This window comes from Falco peregrinus, chromosome 2 (genome assembly GCF_023634155.1).
Source record: "Falco peregrinus isolate bFalPer1 chromosome 2, bFalPer1.pri, whole genome shotgun sequence".
In the NCBI taxonomy this organism is placed as follows: domain Eukaryota; kingdom Metazoa; phylum Chordata; class Aves; order Falconiformes; family Falconidae; genus Falco; species Falco peregrinus.
Genome location: NC_073722.1, coordinates 35,540,239 through 35,567,506, shown reverse-complemented (window position 1 = coordinate 35,567,506; position 27,268 = coordinate 35,540,239). Strand labels below are relative to the sequence as shown.

Here is a 27,268-nt window from a genome sequence, read left to right as displayed (position 1 = left end):
TAGGAAGCTAATTTTTTATTTTCATTGCTGCTATATGACATGCTCCATCTAAGGTTATATATTGTGATACCAAAATGGACATGTATAAAACACAAAAAAATCAGATTATTCAGGATTTAATTGAGGTTTCAATCAGCCAAGGCAAGAAATTAGATTTAAATGATTAGAAAATGAGATTCGATAAGTAAATAGACATTTCAACCAATGCCAAAGTATTCATCCTTGTATATACAGAGAGCAAAAATTCATATATATATATATCCATAAAAGAAAACAAAAATATTTCTGAACTAATTTATAAATAGCTAAAATCCAAGCAGATAAAAAAAACCTGTACTTGTGTGATATGCAACATATCCAATTGCATATACAAGTGAGGAAAGAGAATTTTGCCTCTTGTTCTATGTTATGTTTCCTAAGAAAAAGTAAATTCTTAACTCCTTATAGGGGTATTTGTGTTCTAGATTCCTGAACTGAATTTTTGTACTGAAGAATTCAAGATGTAGGTAAGTAGACGCTTACGACAGTGAAAAGAATTATATGAAGTCCACCAAAATAGGCTTGGAGTATGTAGATCAGAACTACCAGAAGGAAAAAAAAAAACCCTGGCCCCTATTACTACATAATCAAAAATCTTCAGAGCAGTGTATTTATTCTACTGAATAATTATCTGAATAAATACTATTATTAGTACTAATAGAATCAAACCAGGATGGTAACATTTTACCACACCAGATTTTCTTGTCCATCTCTTTGTTATTAGGATGCAAATGTTTGAACACTGCCACTGCTCTAGATACAATATGAACCCTTTTTTCCAAAAATAATTCTTTAATTTTTTTTATACATTTAAGAAAAGCAAAAAATAATTAGCATAAACCAGTTATTTATCTCTTTGATGATGTAAAAGGTGTTTGGCTGTATTGTTGAAAATGAATCCCTTGGGATGCTGTAATCTTCATAACTTCTCCGTTTAGAGTATCATCTTCAATTATAGTTATCAGTCCCTCAGCAATTATCGATGGGCTGAAAAAAAAAGTTTTTATTTCAGAATCATGGTGTAATAGAACATGTGGAAAACAGAAGTAAAGAAACTCAATGTAAATCTATGTACCTGAAAATGAAACAAACTGATATTTGAACAAATTAATTTTCAAGAAAAGCAGAGGTGGTATGAGTGCTTCAGGAGAGAAATCCAGTCTCGTCAATCAGGGCATACAACATAAAGCAGCAACTTTGCAAATCGTTTGTTTGCTGTAGTTGCTGCTAAATCCCAGTGGACATCCAGCTGCCACTGGGCTTTCTTTTTTTTTTTTTTTTTTTTTTTTCTTCTCTCTCATGGCAATGGACAGAAGGAATCCTTACACAATCCTCTGCAGCTCTTTGCTGTTGATTTATCCTGTTTCTGTAGCAGGACTGACATACCAATTAGCTTAAGGAGAATTTTGTCACATGCAGTTTACTGTGGTCAATAGGTACAATATATTTTACATATGAAAAAGTGAAACAACACAGTCATACAATTTCCTTTGTGGAGAAGTACCCAATCAGCTAATTGTTAGAGGCCAAGAAAGTGTTAAGAAAATATCACTTTATGCTTATCTTGTTCTCACACTCTTTCCTAGCTGTCTGCTTTTGGCCTTTGTTGGCCATACCGTGATGGGCTAGGTAAATGATCTGATCCATCATTGGTGCTACTGGTCTCTTGTGAGCTTAGACCAGTTTTGTTAGTTCTTGGTCTGATTTTTACCTTGGTTCGCTTGCAAATTTTGTGGAAGTTCAGTACAAATTATATACCCTGTATTTCACAATAACCCTGATCAAACAAATTTATGGAAGAATGCCAAGGGCTATTAAAAACTACACCCCATCACCTTTAACTTGGGAATTTGATTTTCACTTTGGGAAATAGGAATGCATAAAGGGAAATATTGCTATATAGGTGATAGTCTTAAAATAGCCTTAGATATCTGCCATTTGTTCCTTGTATACAGGATGACATATTTGATAGGCTTTTATCTGAGGCAGCATTTCCCTTTTATTGTAACTCTTCTGAAAGTGCTGTTGTTCGTGCTTGTTCTTCACTAACAGATGGCGAAAACCCTCTGTATCTGACTTGACTTACTCCATCACGCCGTAGAACTGCATCATATGTTTGATCTCATCCTTATATGAATAATATTGACCCATATTCTCTTCTTTATCTATTGACTGAAGAATTGGTGTGTTCACAAATCCTGGACAAATTGTGTTGAGTCTCACACCGTAGTTTTCCATATTAGCAGCTAACTAGAAAAGAGAAAAAGTTAGGCATTTGTCATCAGCATTATAGAAGAGTATTGTGTAAGTAATTTTTCAAAGAATGAGATTTGCCACTGAGTACTCTTAAACCTTACCTAGCAAGCAAATTTTATTACTACTGATCGTTTTGTTTCAACAACTAGGTTTGAAGCACATTTTCTCTAGTAATTGTACTAGACTACTAGAAAAGAAACATTGCAGGGAGAACAATTCTACAAGAAATCAACGCTCTTCTTTCCATGCAGCTGTTTTTTCCCCAAATTTTTCTTATTAGTGCTGTTGGCCTGCACATTAACAGTATTTGAGGGTGATGATGCAACTTTCATAAGCAAAACCAAATGAAAAAATATCTCCCAAATATATGCTTCCAATTTTATACGAACTTTCTTATTAAAAGAAAACTATGTGAAATCAAATGGAGATTTAACTTGAGGATTGTATTTAGCTCCCTCACGTCAACAGAAACACGATTTGATCTCTACCCCTAGAACTGTAATGCTACTCCATTCCAGCTGCTCTATTGTCCCTGCCAAGGTATGAGTCTGCCACTGAGCATCTTCACAGGAAAGCCCCTGTGAACCCCAGGAAACAGTCAGGAGTTTTTTCAGGAAGCAGTTCAGGAGCATGATGAAAACGGGCAGCACAAATTGTGCTGGGAATGGTAGGACTCTTCACTTGTGGTGCTACTGATGCATGTGTGCAGCAAAGGCGTCTGATGAGCATCCAGGCGTATGTTGAAGGCTGGATGAACTTAGCGATAGCACAGAACTTAGAAACTACAGGGGATACATCCAAGAATAACCATAACTGTTCAACAATGAGTTCTATTTATTTTAACATTTAGCAGGAATCCTTTCTGGTATTATTTAAATCACGTGTCATCTTCATGATATGGTAGCCTGCTCTTTTGGTCTGGAGGAGAAAAGAAATGGCAGTCATAGATGTTTTGTATCATACCGGCCCAATGTTAGGCTGTATTGCCTTTTCTGGTACACAGAGTGATTCGTTGTGTTTATTATTCTTTTTCTCCTTGGTATTCTCATGTTCCATAGAGACAGCATTTCTTCCCATTTTCTAACAGACCCTTTATTTTTGAACTTACATGATGATGGTTATGTTATCATGAGAAAAAGAAAATGGAAAAGCAGGTGTCAGGTTTATGCTGTGGCTAATATTATATGCAACACTTATCTATACTAATCTGTTTAGGTTAATCTAAAAGAGAAGTTATTTGAGTGGGGGTTGGGGGCATAAAATATGGATAAACTATCCACATTATCATTTCTGGTGCTTTATTCTGGAAATTAGATTGGAAATCTTATATGAGTAGTCTATCTTTAAGCTTAGCCTATGAAAGTAGTAATATTTGCTCCCTCCAAGTTATTTTATCATACTGCTTGTTCAATTTAACTAGAAAGTTACGTAGTCAGGGGCTAAGACTTATTATGTGGTCATATGACGTCTAACATGTCCCATCCTCAATGTGTCATTTTATATTTTCAGCATATTAAGACTTGGTGAGAACAAATAATGGTAAACATTTTTGTGCTCATCACTTTTTGTACACTTTAGTGCCTGTTTATGATAAAAGTCATCAACCTGAGTTATGAATAAGGAAGCCAAAATGTTAGATGACTGGGATAAAGTTATGAAAAATATTTTTAATGCTTGGATAAAACTTTTGGGCTCCTCTGACTGTCCTTAAATTACTTTGCAACATCATTCTTCCATGCTCCCAAAACCTTACAGCAGTCATAAACACACACATGCCTTACTTATTCCATCTTTGGATTCCCTTTAATTTCCACTGCTTCAGACACTTTGTTTTCTTTAAGAAAATTAGTTCCAGTTGTGTGATAAGAGAGAGGGAACATGAGAAACATAGGATGTTCCCAAGTTGCTGCTGAAACTATTTTCAAAAACACATACTTACTGCTATTGATCGTGTGAATCCAATTACACCATGCTTTGTAGCACAGTACACAGGTTGGAACGCAGCAGGCATGAGTCCTTTAAAATAAAAAGGTAGCTGAGTAAGGATGTTGGGTACTCCTATTTATGATTACTTTAAACACACATATAAGTCTGTAATGTAAAAAGTGATCGATTTATAGAGCTGTAACAGTATAGATTAGTAAAAATTTTCAAATTGTATTTTGTAATCTGAGATAGGCTGGGAAAAAAAATTGAGATGGATAAAAACATGAGGAGGCAAAAGAAGAGTAATAAAAAGTGTAACTTTGAAGAGGAAAGGTTGTATCTGTGTAGTATGACTTAAAATGAAGGACAGGATCTGGAAGAAAACACTCAAGGATGAGACTTTTGAGCCTTCTATGAATCTGTAAAGTAGTTAAAGTATATAAACTATGTAAAGTATTTTAGATAAACTCTGATTGCTGACACTCCAGCTGTTGGTATGTAAACCAGCCACCTGCAATCATTTACAGTGGTTTTAGGGAGGAAGTGTGGGCAAAAGTAAGGGAAATAGTAAAATCCATTTTGACTACTGTAACTGATTTATTATCTTTGTAATATATCAAAACATAATGTCTACTTAAATCCCTTGCTTATGTTGCTTCTGTGGAATAGTGACAAAACAGCCTCAGATAAAACTTTTCCCATAGCCCTAATGCAAAAGGTAGGAACGAGCGTGCTGCGCAGCTGAGTGAAGCACAGTGAGCCAATACATCTGCCCGCGCAATGTTCTTCCTGCCTGTTTGTTTGACAACGTATGTAACAAATGTATGCATACTCTTCTGTATAGTGCATTTTGCTCAAAGAAGCAAAGTAATTCAGACTTGATCCACCATCTGAGGCATTGTAAAATTTATTTTAGAATATTACTCTGATAATATTTCATAGGTGATAGGTTTTTTAAAGAGATTTAAGTGAATTAAGGCAGCCATTTTGCAATAAGTAAATGGAAAAAGCACTAAAAAGTGAATGTAAGATCTCAGTGCAGAGAGAGTGTAGAGATAAGTGAGTAAACACTGGGAGTGGAACGATAAGAAGATCTCAGGTAATGAGCAGAAAGAAATGAAAGCAGAGATGTGGATAGGAAAGCTTTTTGAAGTGTTTTCTAGACTGAATTAGATTGGCTGAAAAGGATTGAATGATATGGTACCTCCTACAGTGGGTTCTGGAATGAAAAGCCAGGATGAAGATTTTTAGAAGGGAACAGGAAAAAGAACAATCCTGGGTAATATCATTGCCATCTTCTGTAAGGAAATTGAGAAGCAAAATAAAAAATGACTGCTGAACCTTTATGGTGGGAGAAGGAGAGCATAAAATCATCATTTATAGTACAGAAAGAATAGAACAGGTTTTGGAGGAAAATTAAGAACTCAGTTCTAATAAGGCTGAGTTTGATGTCAACAAGCTGGCCAAGGAGACATGAGAGACCATGAGTGTATATACATTTCTGCCCATTATGCCAACAATTTCCACTACACAATGACAGCTGAACTGGACCACAATAGGTGCTGTAGTCCACCTGAAAGGTAGGGTTTTGTGAATAGCAAACCACAGCTTGTCCTGAAGTTAGAGGATAAAATTTGCCAATGTTCCTGAATGTGGTATTGTAAAACTGGATACTGATTTTGGTGTGTTGATGTTTGATTCTAATGGAAGTCATCCCAATTAATATCTCAAGTATGTTTTTCATTCTTCATATTTCATCTCTTTAAGTGATATAATCAAGAAGGGGTGTGACTTATCTCAGTGGAGATAGCTTTAAGTAGGGATTTGCCAGAAAAAATTATGTATGCCAGAGACTTGCATGGGCTCTTTGCTCTGGAATGCATCTTGTCTGAAGGAAAACACTTTCTATGATGGTCCAAAGCTCTAATTACAATCCTGACAGCTTCAAGGTTTTATCTTGGTATACAAGCTACATTGGTGATCCAGTGGAAGCAACACTGTTATTAGCACTATCCAGTGGTGGGAAATTAGGAACTTAACCTAGGGGTGGTTCTCTTAAATTTGTATTTATCTTAGCTTGGATTAATGTGTTATGCTTCTGATTGTGAAGCTCACTATGAAAAATGGCTTTTATGTTGTCTCCTGCGGGTTGTGGTCACAATGAAGGGTTAATATTCCTGTTTGGTGACTTTTGATGATCATCACCATTCTTCAAATAATTGGAAACATTGCAATATTAGCATGTTAGAAGTGATCCTTTTTTTTTTTAAAAAAAACCTCCTGAGTAGTTTTACATGTTTTAAAGAGAAAAAAACGTTCCAATGAGGCTGCAGCTAACAGACATACAAAAGATGAAATCTACTAGGAAATACAGAGGAGTAATTTAAAGGTCTTTTTTCTTTTCTTTTCTTTTTTTTTTTTTTTAAACACAGTAAGACAAATGACTTGTTACTTGAGAGGGAAGAGAAACAAAGTCAAGAAATAAACGAAGGAAGGGCACAGCTCACAATGATAAAGTGGAATAAGATTCAAAGACTTAAATGTCAAAAGACAGGAGGAATAACTAGGCAGGAAGGGGGGAACAATTTTTTTTTTTTTAATCGAAGTATTAAACCCAGTTATTTTCTAACTGAAATTATTATTTTTGCTAAAGTGGAGAACCAGTAAGAAAGCAATTGCCTCACTTTCAGCCAAAGCAGTGACAATGAAAACAACTCCTAGCATCACTCACCAAAACTATGACAGTCCTGTCTCATTTTTGTTCCTGAGTTCAGTACTTGGAACTATGGTGTCGGATTTCCAGCTCTGAGCCACTTCCCTGCCCTGGGAAGAGCTGAACCTCTATCTGCTAACAGTGTGCCCTAGGGACACTGCTAGCAAGTGTCTTGGGATGAAACAATGTGTGACATTGAGCTTGCTCTGCTTGAGCATTTATTCAACCAGTGAGCAAAGATGAATTCATAGCATATTAGGGCATTCATTTGTTAGAAAAATCTGGATTCTGTTTGCTGCTACCATGAATATTTAATTGTCTTATGCGAAATGGAATGGAAGTGACAGACTGGAGAACATTGTGCACAAAATAACAGGGGGAGGAAGGGGAGGATGTTCTAATGGATGGTGATGGGGCAGTGTATTGCTGGAAAGTGGTACCTGTGGTTTTATGTTTCTCTTAGCAAAGGGAGGCAACTATGCCTAGATGTTCCTCTCTCTGAATGTTGCTGCATCACTGAATTGTTACAAGGGAGAAGATGGGGACCTTCCTTCTCCCCTCAAACAATGTTCACTGAGAATTAGGTTTTGAATGCAAATGTTTTCATGATGACTGAAGGTGCTCTTTGGTTTACCAAAACCAATTTAAGCAGACAAGTAGTAATCCTGTGTGCCAGTGTTAATTATTCTTTTATTTTTCTCAGTTCCTGGCAGGCTGAAAGAGACAGGTCTTGCCCTTGGTTATACTCAAGTCCCATTGTTGTTACAGTGTCAAGACCACTCTACCATTTGAAACATAGTGTCAGGCTTCTCACTACAATGGGTTATTTGTCATGGTCAATAGCTTCAGTATCCACATCTTGAGAAATTAGTATTGGAGGTAGAGGGTAGTTTAAATAAGCTTGAATTGTATCAGTAAGCATTGCTGAAACCAGTATTTCCCTTCAGTCCCCTGAAGAGCTTTGATGAATATAGAATTAAGTAATTTTTCCCCAGGTGTGCTTTACCACTGAACATGTTGCCCTCAGAGATTTGAACGAGTCTCTTTCTCTGAACAAGATTTACTAGCTTTTAGATGACCTTTCTGCCCACTGTTTGTTCCATGGGTGCACTGTTAGGCGGCTAGAGGCAAATATAATTTCTGTTTGATGATATCTTTAAGTTTCATTAATTGTTATAAGCGTGTACTTCATGTTTGGATGAGCGTGGCACAGAATAAAGAACCACAGTCCGGTTTCTACCAGAGCTGTTGATCTCACAGAAGCTTTGGGTTCATCAGAAAGCACTGCTGCTACGCTGTGATTATGCAGTGATCAAGCTCTATTCCCAGTTATGCTGTAGACAAATATATTCACTGTTAAAACATTTAAATATTCCATTAAAATATTCACATTTTTTCTAATGTGATAATCACGGTATTGTGTGGCATTCTAAAATTCTAAAATTTTCCTTGTTTATGGAACAGATACGTGGAAACATTGAAAGGTAAGTTTTGGCAAGCGGATGGAATGTATTTAAAAGCGAACCAAAAGTGTACTTCTCTATGCTGGAAAATATTGCCAAAGTAATTTGTTTTCCTTTCTGTATTAGGTTTGTTTTATAAAATATACTTATCAATGCCTATTGCAAAACACAGAATGCTTATAAATAAATAACATTGCAAGATTTAGCTGTATTTACTGAAATGAAATGTCTTTCCAAACCACATTACAGAAATCTCCTTTGTCGCCCTTAGGCAAGTCTGGATAAATCGTATGGAATGTGCTTACAACGTTCTTTTGAAGGCCAAAGCTTCTTTTGAAGAAGCTGATATGTAACTAGGGAAAGGAGCTAGGGGCATGGTGGTCCTACAGAGTGATGAGAGAATTTATTAAAGGGGTTATATAATACCCTGTTCTTAAGAACAGGGAGAATTACACAGTCACATTTGTTATGTCCGTTATACTGACGTGATCTGTGTCAAAACAAGGAAAACACAGAAATCCTAGAAAAAAATCTAAGCTGTGTCATTTCTAGGAAAGTTTTTAACAGTGAACCGAAGTCCCAAGGGAAGTTTCTAAATTTTCTAACCTCATCCTTATGGATTCTGCTCAGCATCCTCCTTTTTACAAAGGAGAGGGACCAGAAGCATTTTCATGACGCAGAACTGAAAGCACCAGTTGTACAGCCTGTCACACCTTTGTTCCACTCTATCAAAAAAAGAGTCTTGCCATTACTCAATGATGTTAACCATATGCTCAGCTTTGTTCTTGTAATATATATAGGATCAGGTCCTAAAGAAATCTATTTGCTGTGAAGGGTTACTTTAAGTATTTCTTTTGGCTAAAGGTTTCTTTCTATATGATGACAAACTGGCTGCTTGTAGAGCCTCAGTGCTTGAAGTTGAATGCAATCAAACTGTCAATATGGCTATTTGGAAAGGTATCCAGATACACTACACATTGAACAACCTCTCAAAAAAATCTAGCATGATCTTATGCTAAACATTTTACCATTTTTTAAGTTCTTTATGAATAACTAATTTTTTTATCTGCCAGAATCCAGACAGATACAAATTCAATTTTACAGAATACCTTCTTGAAAGTATGAAAGCTATCAAAACAAAAGTGCATACATACATGACTTCCCCCTTTATTTACTAAAAGTGTACAGGTACCAGGCACCAAAAGGTAAGAGAGAATGCTAAATTTAATCATGTAAATGATGTCATGAGTTAAATTTATTTCTGTATGCTTTTTCTGTGCTTGTAGCTGTTCTGTTAAAATTAAAATTAAAATTAACATGCATAGCTTCCTACAGAAGAAATTTTAGAACATTTTATTTTTTGATTTTAAAATGAACTTTATTACAATGCAGAAACCTGCAGTCATTGGCATTATGTTTTATGGGACGAAGTTGGCAGTAAACCACATTTCCCATTATCTCAGTTGTTCAGCAGCATTACATCCTTTTGATATGAATGCACAAATCCCATAAAATTAAGAATGTTTTACAGCTTTAAATGGGTTGGGATTTTGGTGCTTGCTGCATGTGCTTACATACTTCTCTCCCTTTCTTACTTAGTCCTGTCTTGTGGGGACACTAAAGAAAGGAAGATTCAATATGGGAAAGACAGGGTGGACGCTCTGGCTTTTATCCAGCTGATTGAACACTTTAAGCTTCTACTTCATACGAATCATTGAAGTAGTTCCATAGGTGTTTGGAAATACAAAACAGTAAGGCTTGATTCTGTCCCTGGTTCAAATCATTGGCAAAAGTCCCATGGTGAAATGGAAGCTAATTAACGTGTAAAGCAAATAGTATTAAATATTACATAAGCACTAAATATAACTCTTGCTACTCAGCAAGACACAAGAATATTTGCAATCTGGAGAGTGTATCTGATAAAATATTGTGGAGAACTTGGACGAGGGGATCAAAACCACTCAAAAGTTTAATGATCAACAGAAGCTATCTGAGAAAAGAAAACACTCAAATGGAATTTTAAGCAAGCCAATGGCAGTTTGTCTTTTATATATGGAATAAACTGCAGGACTTAGACCTTCAGACTGGAAAGGATAATTAGAGTCACAAAGCACAAATAGTAGTAAATAAATAAACAATAAAAATTAGTGTATGTCAGTTTTTATAATGTGTTGTTCCTTATGACCTTGGAAACTAGTACTAAATACAAGCCCTGTAAAAACAAACAAAGCAAAGAACGCTTTTGTTTTGACCCGTGATCATTATGGCACAATATTAATGTTAAAAAGTAAGTAAATATATGCAAATTTTAATCAAATAATTAAAATGGCACTTACAAGCTCTTAACAAACCAAGAACAGCCAAGCTGTTAGGTCTTAAAATCAAAATTTTGTGTTCCTTTGGGACTAGTTAGAAAAGGAATCAAACTACTTGCTACCTCTGCCCGCCTTTAAGGCACTGCATGGGCATCAGCACTTCTGTGAAAATGTTTAATCTTTTACTTGTGTTGATGAACTCTCGTACTGCAATAGCAGTTTCCTCTGGGTTAATTTGGTCCCCATACAATGTCTATTTGAGCCAACGGAGGTAAACTTACTGGTGGCAGTAGGCAATGTGTTAGGCAGTATTGCAAGTGCTGACTTAAAGGAACATGGAGACTTTTAATAAAGAACCCCTCACCCATATGAGATAGGTGCATGTATTAAGTCAGACCCTCAAGATCCACATGCGTTATGTTAACGGGGTGAGCTGGACTTCTCAGCACAAAAGCAAAGGTTTAGAAGAGAATTTAATAATACTCAGAACATGCATACCTATCCACGGTCAGGAGCTACGGCCGCTGCTGTCTTACTGGCTTTTCATTGTTAAAACACATAGGAGTACACTGGAGTAAAATTGCTATCATTTGGTATTCTGCATGGATACCAAAGAAAGCACTGACAATCCAAGTGTAAGCTAGCCTATGTATTCTTTTTCCCAGACAGTATGACAGTAGCAAGAGAGAACAAACTCTTCAAACAAGCATGAGAGAATGCAATTATTTCCCCACACAATTTTTGAGGAAGGGTGCCAGGTGACATTGTTCTCCATTTACCATTTCCTCTGCAGTTGTGCTTTTTTGCTGTGAGCCCAGCTACTGCAACATTTAGCGTACCTACAGGAAAGGGTGCAGAATTTTGCCTCACAACTGAGCAGCAATAGCCCTGACTGACTTAGAAGCTGTATAATTCTATTTTTATGCCAAGAAATTGAAATACAGTTATAGCATAGATAAGTAGTGAGCAAAGAATGTGCTTGCTTAAGCTCAGTGAAATATGAGTGTTAATTTTATGGCTTCTCAAGTAGAGGTAGATCACATCTGAGGGGGCTTGGAACATAGAATTGTGTGTGACAATCTTTTTTAATAGAATAGATATAGATACAGTCTGATCTTAAATATTCCTACAGCTGTGCTACTATGGAGTTGAATGAAGGACCTGTTACTGTTTCGTCACTCTCTGTGAAAAAGATATCTGATTTTCCATGTTCGACACCCAGTAAATACTTTATAATATAAAAAATAATTAAATTTACAGTAACTCAGAAGTCAGATTACGTCTATATATGTTACACTTTGCTTTTTACACACAGTGTGGTGTACATTATCTTTTAATTCAGCAGTGATATTGAAGTGTTGAATAAGCATGATGAATTCAGGCTAGTTAGGTTTTCCTCAATCTATGACAGTATTGAAACCTGAAATAAACTGTTTACATTATACTTAATATTATTAAATGAGACTTACATATTAAGAAAATTACTGAATTTTTCATAGAACTGGGTTTATAAAAGCAATTGAAAGTTGAGGTCCTTTGATATTACTTCTGTTGCTATGATGAAAACCAGATCAAAATTGGAATAAACAGAGAAGAGCCATAAGAAAGAAGAAAAAGTATGATGGATCAGTAAGATTTATTTATTTCAGAAACAAACCAGTGAGTAGAAAGTGTTTATACAGAAAATATTCTGACCTGCTAAGGATGAGATATTAATGATTACTCCTCCATTGCCTCCATTTCCTTTTCTCATGTATTCTAGGCCGAGGTATGTTCCTCTAATCACAGATGTCTGATATGGGGGGGGGAAAGGGATAATTATATTCAAAATATCAATATTAAAATATATCAATATTTGAGCTTCTAAAAACTGAAACTTGCTTTAATTGTGGTGCCTAGAACCTGCATTGCTTTACCAGTGATCTTATTTATACTTTGAAGATTATAAACACAGAATACATTCCACAGTAATGCAACTCTAACTTCAGAAGCACAATTACAGTGGACAGAAATAATAGCAGCTTAATTATTTTTCTTACTAAGAATCAATAGTCGTACTAAAAAGTTACAATGTGAAATAAAAGCTGTAAAGAAAATGAAATAAAGAATAACTAAATAATTTACAGATGAAACACATACTTTATCTAAGGATAAAATTGGTGGATAAACTGATCCACATCCCAGCATTTTTGTTTAGATGCACTGCTCGGCATTATAGAAGTCTACACTTAATCTGAAGATAACACACTTCTAACTCTGTTTGGCTCAAGGCATGATAAATTTACGCTTTTTAGGATTAAGTTATGTGATATATTTCTGGACCCAGGATATTAAATATTTGTATTCTTTTCTGAGTGAAGTTGCTGGAGTTTTACCATTCCTTTCAAATGAAAGTTAGCCCAAACAGACAAATACAGATAAGGTAAAAAAGCATTCTAAGAGATGTACAATGTTGTTAGGATAATATTAGCTGCAACATGATTTTTAAAAGTATTGTTTTAGGGTTTTTTTTTTAAAGAAAACTTTGAGGAAGAAATTTACTGAGAACTGTGTAACCATGATTCCTTAAAATATATGTTTGAACCCTACTGCATTCAGAAATTCTGCTGGGATTCCTCTCACCAACCCTTAGACATTTAAACTGAGATGCCTAAAGATACACCAAGCCTGGGGTTCTCAGCCTCCTGAACGAATTGAGAGAGTCTCTCCCAGAGAGTAAGTCAGTCCCTTTCCCTGAGATTTTAACAAGTTATACTAGAAAGGCAGCAGATGATGCTGCTTGTGGAAGATACTAGCTTCAGTGAAATGTTGTAATGTTACTGCATTAGTGGTGAATGTCATAATTATTTACAGATCTATTTATTTATTTTTAGATCTCCCTGCAATCAGTTCACATTTGGTTTACAATTTTTACTTAAAATGAACAAATGCATTGAGTCACTTTTTATTCTTAAGGAAATATTATTTCCACTTTTAAGCGAGAATTCCATTTATAATTTATTACTCGTTAGTGCTATTTATTTGTCCCAAATAAATGAAGATGTTCAAAAGATGAAGTGGCCCTAAAAGTATTTCCACATCTGTGCATAATTATTTTTTTTTATTTTTGACCAGGGAACTCTACAGAACTGTAAACCGTGGAGACAAAAATTTCCTAAAGGAATAAAAAAGCACAGTGAAAAATCTGTATATGCCTAAAACCTAATGGCTAGTGGCTAGTTGTATTGGAAAAAAAAAAGATATTTTAAAATCAGAATGTTAAATATTTGTGTACTATTATTTAAAATCTCAAAGTAAAATTGGAAATAATTTTAAGATGGGTATTACATTTTATTTTTGTAGCTTATATTTTTAGACATACATGTTAAAACACATAAAGTAAATCTTCTAATTCAATTTCAGTTGTCCTTCATGTTTGTTGGTTTTAATAGGAGTCGGATTTGGAAGACTGGATGTCCTGCTTTATTAATGTCGCTTGTTCATTTTCCAAGTAACATCAAATTAAGCTGCCCATTGCCAGAGATAAAACAACTTGAGACCTCGTTGCCAAGTTTGCTTTGGAATTTTGATAATGAATCAGCTTTTTTAATTTTCTATAGTTGCAGCATTTTATATGATATTTTCACTATTAATATATTTTCAGTATAGCTATTTCCTGGAATAGTGTAAAAAATCACAAAATATGAATAATTCAAAATTCTCAAACAATATTTTTTTTTTTTTACTTAAAAAAATCCCCAACAACTCCCATAAAAAGCTTTTTTTGTTTCTCTCCTGGAAAGTTTTGTTTCAGGCAACATGGTTTTTAATAATGTTTTGATTAATATCCAAAAGAAAGTTACTCATGAAATGTTTTAAAAGAAACTTTCCAAAGAACTGTCTTCAATGGCTTGACAAATGCCATGCTAAATCTGATTTCTCTTGCATGTCCTGGAAAGTAGCAGAGCCCTTATACATGCAGTCGAGTGCTGGTTAATGTTGATTGTCACATGTAAGTTTAAAGAATGTATTGAAAAACAAGATCATTAATGCCGGGGACTGTTGCTGTGAGGCAGACTTATTCTGAACATAAACTCATTGGCAGCCCAACTGAAATTAGACTTGGACTTAAGGCGGGTGGCGGTTTTTAACATGTACACATGATAGGCTGTACACAAGACATTTTAGAAAGGCAGGGGTTAATGATGTCTATGGAGAGCAGGTGCAGGTCCTATCACACCCTGGAGCAGTGGTTCAGCCTGCTGAACAGAAAAAGAGAATTCCGCTTAAGGTGATTAGAGGGAATAAATCAGCTAGAGAAGGAAGTAGCTTGGGGCTCCTTGAAGATTTTTCTATTCCTCCAGCCTTCTAATTCAAAGAGATAATAGAGCTAGATGAGTCCCTGGCCAAACCACAATTATAAGACAAGAAAAAAAGTGGGTAGCTTGACTCTTATATCAAAATCTCTGTACTGTTCTTTTTTCTCTCTAAATCCATTAACTTAGCATTTTTTCAGGTGTCTGGGGAAGCCTTCTTTCTCCTTTACGTAGGTATTGTGAGAGGTTGTCTTCAGAACAAATGCAGACTTTCATTTGGATATTGCCCTTACACCTGCTGTTACCCTTGAAAAAACCTTATTTTGTGGCTGATCTGCAGTGACGTGGCTGTTTCTGATGTTTGGGCTGATAACATGAAGAATTATTCTGGAGATAAACTCTGAACCAAATATACAGTGTGGGAAGAGCCCAGCTGTCTGCACACTCAGCAGATAGCAATTCAGATGAAAAGCGTGCTGTGAGAGATCTCCCACTGTCTTGCCAGAATTCCCCTCTCCAGGAGAGAGAGTCCTCTCCATAGTTATCCAGGGAAGAACAGCTGTGGCTGAATTCACTGTAGTACAGAAGTCATACAATGTGCGCTTAGAAGCCTTAGTGATGCCTTCTGGTCGAGCCTGTTGATCCACCTGAGATGATAAAGTGTGGCTGTCATATCTGGGTGCCAAACCCTCAGATGGGAAAGAGGTGTACCAAAGAACAATAGTCTTTAGACTATTGTTTTCCAAAGAACAATAGCGTATTAGTTTTCAGTTTTGTTAAGAAATCCATCTTTGCAAGTGCCTAAATTGCAGCCTCAGACATCTTTTCATACGAAATGTGACTTTGGATTCTTATTGATTGACATCAGAATACTGAGTCTGAATTCTAGAAGAAAGGTTGTCAGCTGTTACTTCACTATACCATGAAACAGACAATAGGAAGTAAGACAGGCAAAGAATGGTGTGTTCTGTGCAGCCCAGTTTCCTCATTTTGGGATATGATGACAAATGTCTGTAATTTGTCTTTCAATAAATGGAAAGAAACTAAAGGTGTCTTCAGATTGTGTAGTTCTCCATGTATACTTTTAAGAATAATAGTTTAATCCCATACTCATAGCCAACAATAATTCATAGTTTGTTGCAAACAGAAATTCTGGGAAAGTTAAATTTAAGATTACGTAATTAAAAAAAGTTGTCTGACTTGTTTTAAGATGAAAATATGCTGGGATACTTAACTTTGTACAAGGAAGCGTGTTGCATTTTAGACTTGAATTTTTTACAATTCCTTTGTTTAGAACTGCATTTAGCTGCATGGATGTTGTCCATAAACATGTCAAGAACAAAGAGTAGGAAAGTAGTCAAATTTGCAATTAAATGCAGGTGAAGGGAAAATTGGGACAGCTGATTCTCAACTAGGTTTCTTTGCTCCTGGCTACTGTAAACTAGTGTCATTAAAATCAGAAAATAATCTAAATGGTTGTCCTACTCACTGTTGAAAAACCTGTGATCTTAGTGATACTGCTGTTTGTTTTCTTAACAAAATACATTGTTTTACTATAGCACATAATGAATATGGATCATCAAGGTGCACTGCAAGTCTGAACGTGCTCCCAGGAGAGGCAATTTTACTATTCAATTGTCCGTAGAAAATTTAGGATTCTTTCTAATGAAGTTATAACAGTGAGTGTAGGAATATCTCCTAGTATCAGCTTCCATAAATGATTTACATTAGAGGAGATCAGACATTCTGAAGCACCAAGTAATAAATACAATAATAAATCCAAAACTTAGTATCTGACAGCATGGTAAACTTTGCAAAATAATGGTGCAAATATTCAAATCGTTTGCCATTGCTGTTGGAAGTATCATACCAGTAATCAGTAACTTATTTAACAAATGGTTAAATGGCAATTTAGGTATAAACATCAAAATCAGAAACAAACCTTAAAAAAATCTGCGACTCTTATCATTTCTATGTATCCCACAGCTGGATAGTTTTAATTGTATTGTTCTAAAAGAAATTACGTATTTAAAGTCTGATTCTAGTAAGACTCCAATTCTTCAATAGAGAACTAATTAATTTTTTCTGGTGTTAGGAACCAATGTTACCAAGTGTCGTACAATGTTCTTGTATTCCAACTGTAAGTCAATTTTCATACTCTGTGTTTCATTTTACCTTGATCTACAAAATAAAAGTGTGTTCTTTAGTGATGGTGCCCAGAATATTGTTAATCATCATCCTTTGCAAGTGACAATTGTTTTGAAAGTAATTTAGTACACAGTGCTTTTTTTCCTAGTGTTTCAAGGCAGGTTTTCCAACTGACATTGTTTCTTATACCTATTTAATATACCTTGCCACATCTTGTCTGATACTTCTGCTGTCTTGTTATGCATGCTAATATTTTATGCTGAGAAACTATAGCTGCATTCTTTCTGTGCTGAAGATGACTATAGTTATTAAGGTGATAAGGCAATATGAATTCCTTTGAGAGAACAAAATGGTAATCAGTTATCAGTCCTAATATTTTATGTAAGTTTCTGAGCTAATCCAGTTCAGTGCTAGGGATACCGAACAGAAAACAAATGAAAGAGCCATTGACTTGTGGTTTCATAAAGCAGGTTAGCACAAGGCTGGAATTTGACCCAAGATCATTTGACTTTCGTACTGTGATGTTGTAAATTGATGGCTATCTATAAGGAAACATTTCAAAGTACTTTATGAACTGCGTAAGACAAACTTGAAAAGTCTGAAACTAAGTGCTGTTAGTGATATCCATGGAAAAGTTTAGCATTTTGCTGTTAGACAGGAAGGTGGGACTGAGTTTGTCTTTAATGTAGGTTTTCTAGGAAGCAGACAGGTTATAGCAAGCATGCAAGTCCCTTGGCATCCCTATGTATAGGTTAGTTGCTACATGAAATGAAATTGCAGGCTCTTGAATTTCAATTTCTAGCTCAAACTGTGGAAAACAAGAAGCCTAGGGAGGGAGAACCAGAAAGGAGAAAGGAATGTGCAGTAGGATTTGATTATTTACTAGAAATCCATAGCTTTTATACAACATGGGAACGAAACACTGTTTTAGTGTTTTACCATGTGGCTTTCTTTATAAACCCACCCCCCCCACCCCCACCCCAATTCCTGAAGGACAGAGGAATAGTATTACATTTTGACTAGCTGGGCTTAAGTAGTTAGTTGAAAGACATTGTACTTCAATATTGGTTACTGTAAACTTACATTAAAACTGTAAGCTAAGAAGTTCATTGACTTACAGTGCAATTGAGGTAAGTCTGTGTCCTTCCTAGTGTAATATGAACAACAAAAATAGTTATACTTACAAGCTGCTTTATGCACTTAGGGGATTGACTCCCATGCCACTGATTTCAAGGTAAGTGGTACTTCTCACTTTTTGATGGCCACATCTCTCCCTTGGCACTTAGTCCTCTTTCTGACATCAAATTATGCTGAAGAATAAGCAACTAGGCCACTGAACAACAGAATTGCCGTGTTTCTGGTTGTCTTAGAATGCAAGCTTGGTGAACTAGTTACCTGTGCCATTTTATCTTCTACAGTTAGCACTTTGTTTTGTTTTGTTTCTGTGTTGGTAGCATTATGAAATGATGCTTGCCTCTGTCTGTACTGTGGGACCTCATGGTAATTCCCAGCTGCTGAATCCAGCTATGTGTCCTGGTCACACTATTTAGGGTTGGAAGTTCAGTCCTTGTCATTTTTCTGGGTACACTAGGAAAGGAGAGCAAGGTGTATGACCCAAAGAAGGTTGCAGCAAACATCCAGGGGATCCCTTTTATGGCTTGCATGATGGAATAGCTTTGTGATGATCATGAAGTCTTTGTCCCCCAAATAAATAAAATTAGTCACTTCTGAAGTTTGCCTAGTTACCCTTCTGGTTTCTGCTCAGACATTAATTGGCCTTTTGAGGAATAGTTCCTTACTGATGAGCAAATGAATTGATTTTGCAAGGTTTGCTAGTTGCTGGAACCTTTTCTTCACCATAAGCTGTATTGAACAGAGCCACCCGTATATATACGGTGTTGCATTCTCTTCTCTGTAGTACCAATTTAAGTATTTTGCAGGGACAAACCCTGAGTTAGGTAGACTTGCTTTTAGAAAAGGACTTTCTTTTTAAATTCACAGAAACTTGTTACCTTTGTCATTTGTGGAATTAAATTATGCAAACCCTTGAAAAATGTAAAAACTTTGAATTGTTGGGCCCTACCACGTTTTGCCTGGCAATGAAGGATGAGATTGTCATGCACCTGAACAAATTTTATCTGTGTATTTGAATTCTACTTCTCTCTGGGCAACACCTAAATAATTGGATCCCATATGACTGGGGTTTTTCGGCATGCCCAAGTTGTGCCCTGCAATTTAAAGTTTTGCCAGAATAATGTGTTAATACATGCAAAATCAACACATAAACAGAAGATAATCGTGATTTTCCTGTCAGATTCTTTCACGAGTCTAATTTCATTTGGGGAATCCATTTAAATATATCTACAAAATAATTAAATTGTTGAGATAAGAAAACAATAGTCAAAAGTTATGTAATGTGTTTCTGTACTTTTGATTCAGGTAATATTTAAAATGTAAGCATATGTGATACCCATACTGCTGCATTTAACTGCTACCTATGTCAGTGTGCAGAAACCTCTGATACAAGCATAAGAGGAACCTGCAAATAATTTTTGGGATTGTCTTAGTATAAAACGTGCTAAGTGCATCTGTAAACAGAAAAGATACTGTAATTACAGCAGCCACTATAATTACAGTGGTTCCAGAAAGCCTACATCATCAACACAAGATAAAATTAGGGAAGCTTCTTAGAACACCAAACTGTTTAACTAACACATATGTGTAAGGCTCATAAAGATGTGGGCACTTTTCTTTCTTTAGGGGCTTGAGAAAAAAGTTAGACTATAAAATTTTTGGATTCCTTATGAAGTTCTTATGATGTTGAATGCAAGGAACGCTGTTCTTGTCATGCTAGAGGACTGTAGGTAGGACTCTTCATAAGAATGTGTGTGTCATATGTCCTTGTGCTATTCTGTGCATGGAGGTCTGTGTGTCATGGACTGTTGAAACTGCGCTGGTAATATCCATTTAAAATGGAATTCCTGTATGGTCGCCAAGATCTTTTTTTATGTACTATAATAACAAGAGTGTATATTTGTATGGATATGAGTAGTTGAAGCTGCCATTGATCAAGTCAACCCTATCAGCTTTGGAGTTTTCAGGTGTGGAATGAATGGCATCGCTGGAATATTTCACTAAAGAAGTTAATAGAAATATATATGAAGTAATGAAAAGGTGGATGTTTAGCACAAAATATAGCAAAACGGTGAAAATCACTGCAACAGAAATATCTTTTTAGTAGTTGATACTCTTTCCCCTCCATTTTTATCAAGCTATCTTTTCTCACTCTCGGGAAACTGTAATGGATAAAAGTAGAAATTGTGTTTTCTTCCCTCTTACTCCTTTGAAATTAAGTCTCACTTTTTGAACCTGCTTCTTTATTTCTCTTCTTCATGCTTTCTCAAGCAGTACTATCAGGGAACTTCCTTACACTCCTTTAAAAACATTCCTGGAGACCAACCGGTTCTGTGAACTGTTTTAGCCATAAAGAACACACCCCATATGTGTTTGTTCTGATTTATCTTGCTCTGAACTGCTCTACTTTTGTACTTTGTACTTTAAACTGGGGAGGGAATATTTGTTGTATCAATATATGTGGTATCACTAAGATGAAGACTGGCATGTAGAGGATTTTTGTCCGTTTTTCTAAAGTAGACAATATGCACATAATGTATATCAGAATGTGTGGCCATAGAAGTTATTCCTGTTCTTAAGGACAATACAAGGGATACTTCAAATATCCAGTGTTGGGGCAAAAGAGACATTTTAAAATCATGTATTTCATATATATTTTGCTCCTTTCTGTACAAGAAGCAAAAAATATTTTATGGAACCCATCAATATAATGTATTACATGCAGCAGCTGTTATTCTTCCATGGTTAAAAAGTAAAAAGTACAAAATGTTATATCTTGGTTTATGGAAATTACCATAACTAGATAGAAATGCCCTATGGAAGTAAGCTAGTTAGTTGAATCAGGGTTAGACAGGGGAAGAATATTTAAATTAAAAGATAAATGAGGATATTTGGCTCTTTAGAGGGTCCTTGATTTAATCCACATGGCTTTACTTCTACTCTGCTTGACCATTTTAGATGTTCTTATGCCAGTCACCAGCATGTATTGATGAAATTTTTCAACATTTAGCTATTAAGCCATTAGGACATTTATGGTGAACTTACCTGTACAATAATGTATACACTATATAAACTTCCCTTTTTTAATTTTTAGGGGCAGTAGCTTGATAGTTAAGCATATAGATTTCTAAGACTTGAATTCCAGTTTTTCTGCTACTTGAGATGGTTCAAACCCACGTACAGTCTGCTTCAGCCTAGTGACTGGTGATAAGACAAAAAGAACAGAATCACAGAACCACAGAATTATTTAGGTTGGAAAAGACCTTTAAGATCATTGAATCCAACCGTACACCTGACACTGCCAAGTCCAGCACTAAACCATGACCCTAAGTGCCACATCTGCAGGTCTTTTAAACACCTCCAGGGATGGTGACTCAACCACTTCCCTGGGCAGCCTGTCCCAATCCTTGACGACACTTTTGGTGAAGAAATTTTTCCTAATATGTTACACCTGGGATTTCACTGAGTTTTATAGAAAAAGAATGTTGTCTGGTGTTAGCCTGAGTACCTGTACACAGTGCTGTACATCTTGGGTAGACAACTTAAAGGACCCATCACACACTTTTATTGGTTAGTACATGTGCAATTACATGGTTATTGTTTCAATAGCTGTGCTTGCCAATCAAATAATTAATGTTCTGTAATATGGCATGCTCCATACAAGCCAGGGGCTGCTAAGTGTATTCCAGCATCAAATACTGAAGTATGAACATGTGAAAGGAGATAATGCTTACCAAGTTAATTTGTATAGTGCTTTCCCAGTCCTTCTCATTGTTCACTCCAGCATTATTAACCACAATATCCAGCCTTCCAAAATGTTCAATTACTTTTTTGAAAGCACCTATAGTGAAATCCAAGGATGAAATTTCTTAGTATTTCTAGAAAGTAAGGTATAAAAATATAATGCATGCATACAAATTAATGCTTTGTTAGTCCACCAAAATTTCTTCACTGTTTTCTTAACCACTAATGAACAACATTCAATTAAATTATTTATCTAACTGCTCACCAATATTAAACATACTCAGGAAAACTGAAAGGTTTAAGATACCATAGTTGCCTTTTCATTCAGTTTTATAAGACTTGGTAACAGGAGATAAAGAAAGTTCCTAACACCCATACATTTTGGCTTTATACAATCAGTTTGGCACACTGATTATATAAATTAAGCATTTATAGCTTGATTTGTAACAGTTTGATATAGTTAGTGAACTCAAGATTTGGTGCCATCTATTTTAAATGAAAAACAAAAGCATCAGGTGTTCGTAAAAATTTTCTTGGTTGAGTCTGAATTTAACCTAAGAATGCAATTCTTAGTAATATAACTAATATGAATCTTTCAACTACAAATAGTTCATCATAATTCTTGTTTAAATATATCAATTTATGAATAAGTAGTTATACATCCTACTTGTCAGGTAACTTTAATAATGTGTTTCTCAAAATCAAATCTTCCTTCTGTTGGTGAAAACAGTGACCTGTCTTCCAAATAATTTCAAAATAAAGGACTGGGAAACTTCCACAGTGACATTGTATTCTCCCAGGTGACAGTGTTTGAACTAAGATAAAAAACATGTATGGAAAAACATGATGATGTATATCATAGTGATGAGCAAACTCATCTAGGCTGGCTCTGCTTTGACAGGATAATTGGATGAGATGACCTCCAGATGTTCATTCCAGACTAAGATTTTTCCATGACTGCAGACATTGTCTGACATATATATATAACTTGTTTGTTTTTCCCTCTAAATGTTGTTCCTCATCACTAAATATTTATTATTATGTAAACCAAGACACTACCACTCCAATACTGATACAAAAAGATAGCATTTGGTGACTGATTAAAAACATAGACTGTTTCAGGTATGCTGAAATTATGCTTGGCAGGCCTTAATGAAACCACTTAGTTAAAAGGTGATCCCAAGACCATCTTAATTCTCTGATCTTTAGTCTTTGGCTATTAGGGTCAATCAGTAGCACAGTAGCTGCTTTGAGACACTTGTCTTTTTTGCAGCAGTTGCAGGGTTTACAAAGGTTTTCTCTTGCACCAGATGGTCAGTACTGTTGCAGCCTTTTCTTTGCCTGAATGCTGGAGGTCCATCACAGTCATCATCTTGTCATCAAAACAAGAGCTGGGCAGCTGTTTATTTGTCCATCTGCCTTTAATGTACAGATTTTTCTAACATTCTTATTCTGTACTAGACCATTTTAATATTACTAAAGCCTCTATTTTTGTCTGGCTGCCTTTTTGGCTTTTGTTATGTTTGTTACTAATGCATTCTCTGGTGTCTCATCTTAACTCCTCAATCAATTCCCATCTTTCCAGTCCTGTATCAGCAAGGGCAATTGGAAACCTCTGGCTTTATTAGGAGCAGAACTGGTTATCTAACTTAGTTTCAATGAATAAAATAAATACAAATCGGGTCCTCAATTAGTTCCCAAATTCTGGAAATTTTCAGCTTTCTCTAAATAGCATCTTTCATCAACCTCATTCTTAACAGAATCTTTTGCCTTCAAAAAATACCATGGATAATGGTACTTTTGCCAATTGATACTTATTAAAATCACACAGTCTTGACTAATTGTAGTTTTCTAGTTTACATATTGAGAAAAAAGCCAAATCTTTTTCAGCTGTTTGCATATCTATGTTAAAATAAGGAATGATTACCAAACTTGGAATATTTCTGGTAAAAGTTTACTTGTCTACAGTAGTCCCATCTATTACATATCCCCAAAAAGAAGGATTTCATTATAAGTTCTCAATAAAGTTACCAGCCACCCATTACTGTATCATCATTCATCACCCATCACTTGTTGTTCTCTTTTCAAAGGTAGAATAATTCTCTGTTTGCATTGCACACTAGTTAGTGCTTCTAGAATTATAAAAAATAAAAGCAGATGATCATGCAAAATATTAGATGAAGAAAAATTAAAAATTAAGAAGAGGATCGATTTTAAAGGAGAAGGAAGAAAAAAGTGGAAAGTAAGTACAAACAGCAGTTTTATATAAGCTTCTTAAATATTCACGGAAAGCAAAAGTAAATAAATATATAGTGATTTTTCAAAAGTGGGACAAGATAGAAGAGTTCTGTAGGGGACTATATGAAAGAGCCACCAGAGAAAAAAGCACAGGCAAGACTTGAGAGTAGAGGAAGCAGCTGACTTCCTACCCATAAGCCTCATGTAACTACAGATACTAGTCTTAGTACTATGACTTGTTTCATACCAAAAGGGCTAAAGTTAAAATAAAAGGTACTTTATTCACACACACACATGACCTTTAACATAAAAAGCAAGTACAGAACTTGATGCATCCACCAAGAACTTTAATCACTAGGAGTGAAATTAATCTAAGTTTTTTAAGTGGTAGCTTGCAATTACAAGTGAAAAAATAGGAAAATAAAGCAGGAAAAAACCCCCACAAAACCAACCAACAAACAAACCCACTAAAAAATACCCTAGAAGCCCCAAAGAATTGTAAGACATAATTGCAAATTTACACTAAAAAACCCGCAGCAGGAATAATGCAGTATCAGATATGTGTATGAAGCAGCAGCTGGCTGTTCCTGCTCTCGCTCCTTGCGAGAGCCCATTCCGATCCTACTCTGATTGCTTTTTTCCTACTAACTTGGTTCCAAAACCTCCCTCGCTGACCCGTCCCGCTCACTGTGGTTCCCAGCGCACACCCTGTTGGTCCTGCACTAGCCTGGCACTAAAGAGAGGAGGAATCAAGGGAGAGAAACACACTGGGGTAACACCCATGCTGCAGCCCATGCTATTCCTACCCCTAGGATGCTTTTTCTTCCTCCTAGGTTACTCCTCCCACCTGAAGGAAAAGTCAAGAATCAAAATCGTAATCAAATAATAATAATAAAAAATAATCAGCCTGACTGATATAAACTTTGTTTGCTGATGACAGCATATCTCAAATTTGAAGTCCAGCATCTATTTTACAAACAGACGGTATAAAGCTTTGTAATTAGATCATGCTAGCTTGGAGCAGTGAGCAATATTGCTGAATTCTGGACTAGCTGCAATATTTTGTGAAAGAGGAATGGACATGCTCAATCCCCGCTGTTGAGAAAGCAGCCAGTGAAGCATAGTGAATAAAAGCAGAACTAAAAACGTTCACATCTAGCTTGACACGAGTGAATCTGGGAAAAAGGCACTGACAAAACCGATGTCAAAATCTGAATCTGAGTCAGTACATATGAATGTATCATTTAATAATGAAACTTTGATGAAGTGATGTGCCTGTTATGAAATACTGTGGAGGGTACATCAACGTTATACAATACTCTTAAGAACTTACTAGGGAGCACAATTTGTTCGCTAAGTGAAGACACAAATGCAAATCACACAAGGGAAGCTCCTTGCCACTCCCTGTATCTGCAAAATGTATGTGAAATGTTATCATCCCATGTTTAACACCATGATAAAGCCATGTACCAGCTTTTGCCAGTTGTGCGTTCAGCTACAGCAGCACACGTTCACAGTAAGTGTGCTGTACGGAAAGAGCACTGCAACCCAGAGCAGAATTTATTACCCCTGTGATGAGGGAATGCAGCTTGGAGTCTGTACTGAAGCCTCATAAAAAGCTAGTCTCTGCTTTAAAGTTTATATATATATTACTCATAAAATAACAATTATCTTCTGCAGAGGCTTTCATGCAAAAATGTCACACACAGCACTCAATGGAAATGATTTCTTTGGCTTTTCTTTACGATGTGCCAAGTAACACGGTGAAACACACGCATGCTGATGGTAATATTTCACATCTGCAGGTTCTGAAACAAATCCTTTTTGAGTCACTGTCAGGAGCGATTGGGATTAGGCTGTCCTCCAGAAACCTGAATGGCACACTTACTGGTGCAGCAGCCCGGGCTCCTTCAGGTTGCTGCATGTTTCGCCGGAGCGCAGCGCTGACAGTTTCCTCCTTACCTCTCAGCTGCTCCTGGTCCGTAACGTCGCACGGGATGAACACCGTCCTCTGCGCTTCGAACTGCTCGTCCAGGGCCGCCTTGCTCTCCTGCCCGGCCTCGGCGTTGCGGTCCAGCAGGGCTACCTGAGCGGGAGCGAGGGAGGCTGGGCGGGGGGGGCCCGCCGAGCCGAGCCGAGCCCCGGGGCTGCCGGCCGGAGGGCAGCGGGCGGAGGCGGAGGGGAGGGGGCGCTCGCCGGGCCTTACCTTCGCGCCCTTACCCAGCAGCGCCTGGACGAACGCCCGGCCGATGCCCTGCGCCCCGCCGGTGACGAGAGCCACCTTGCCATTGACATGCATGGCTGCCGCGCTGCTGCCGCCGGCCCCGCGCCCGCCGAGCCGGAGCAACCTAGTGCGGTGTCACCTGCCCGATTTCCTCCCTCCCTCCCTCCTTCCCTCCCTCGCTCGCTCGCTCCCTCCCTCCTGCCCTCCCTCCTCCCCTCCTCCTCCTCCTCCTCCTGCCGCTGCTGCGGCTCATTCCCCCCCGCCCCGCTCCCCTCTCGTGTGACCGACAGCCGCCCGGCGCTGCCTGGGCGGGGGGAGCAGGGGCGGAGTAGGTCACTAAATCCCTCTCCCGGGTGCCTGGAGGAACCCCAGAGATCAAGGGCGGGAGAGGAGACCGGCTCCATCCCCTCAGCCCTCCGGGCTCTCTAGCGAGGAGCGGCCCCGGGCGGGGGGTGGGGGTCCCGGGGCAGCGCTCGCCCCCTCGCAGCGGGGAAGAGCCTTGCGCCCCCATAAATCGCGTGAGAAATGGCTACACGCTTTGATAAGGGCTCTTGGCAGCTCCTCAGTCTGTGTGCGTTTTGGTTGGCCCGAGCTGCACGAACAGCAGGGTGAGGAACTGAAAAGAAAGTTCAGCCTCGAAAAAAACAAACATGGGGCCTTTTTTTCACACTTCAAAATACCCCACCTGCCTTCTCCTTCTGCCTTATCCAGTAGAACCTGTATGAAAAACCAGCCGTCAAACTTTATGGATATTAGACATATCAAGATAAGTG

At 37.1% G+C, this 27,268-nt stretch overlaps 1 protein-coding gene across 2 annotated transcripts; it reads right to left on the bottom strand.

Annotated features, from left to right (window-relative positions):
• On the bottom strand, positions 1-26,642 carry HPGD (15-hydroxyprostaglandin dehydrogenase). 2 transcript variants are annotated; one of them, XM_055796877.1, is made up of 7 exons: positions 26,478-26,642; positions 26,234-26,357; positions 22,024-22,130; positions 12,408-12,504; positions 4,235-4,311; positions 2,126-2,289; positions 1-1,026 (listed from the first exon to the last, which is right to left on the bottom strand). In XM_055796877.1, exons 1-7 carry the CDS (start codon positions 26,568-26,570, stop codon positions 888-890), a joined length of 801 nt encoding a protein of 266 aa, XP_055652852.1. In that variant the 5' UTR covers positions 26,571-26,642; the 3' UTR covers positions 1-887. The 2 variants fall into 2 exon arrangements, with proteins under 2 accessions (XP_055652852.1, XP_055652853.1); XM_055796878.1 differs by having other exon boundaries at positions 26,492-26,622.
• Positions 26,643-27,268: the final 626 nt, after the last annotated feature.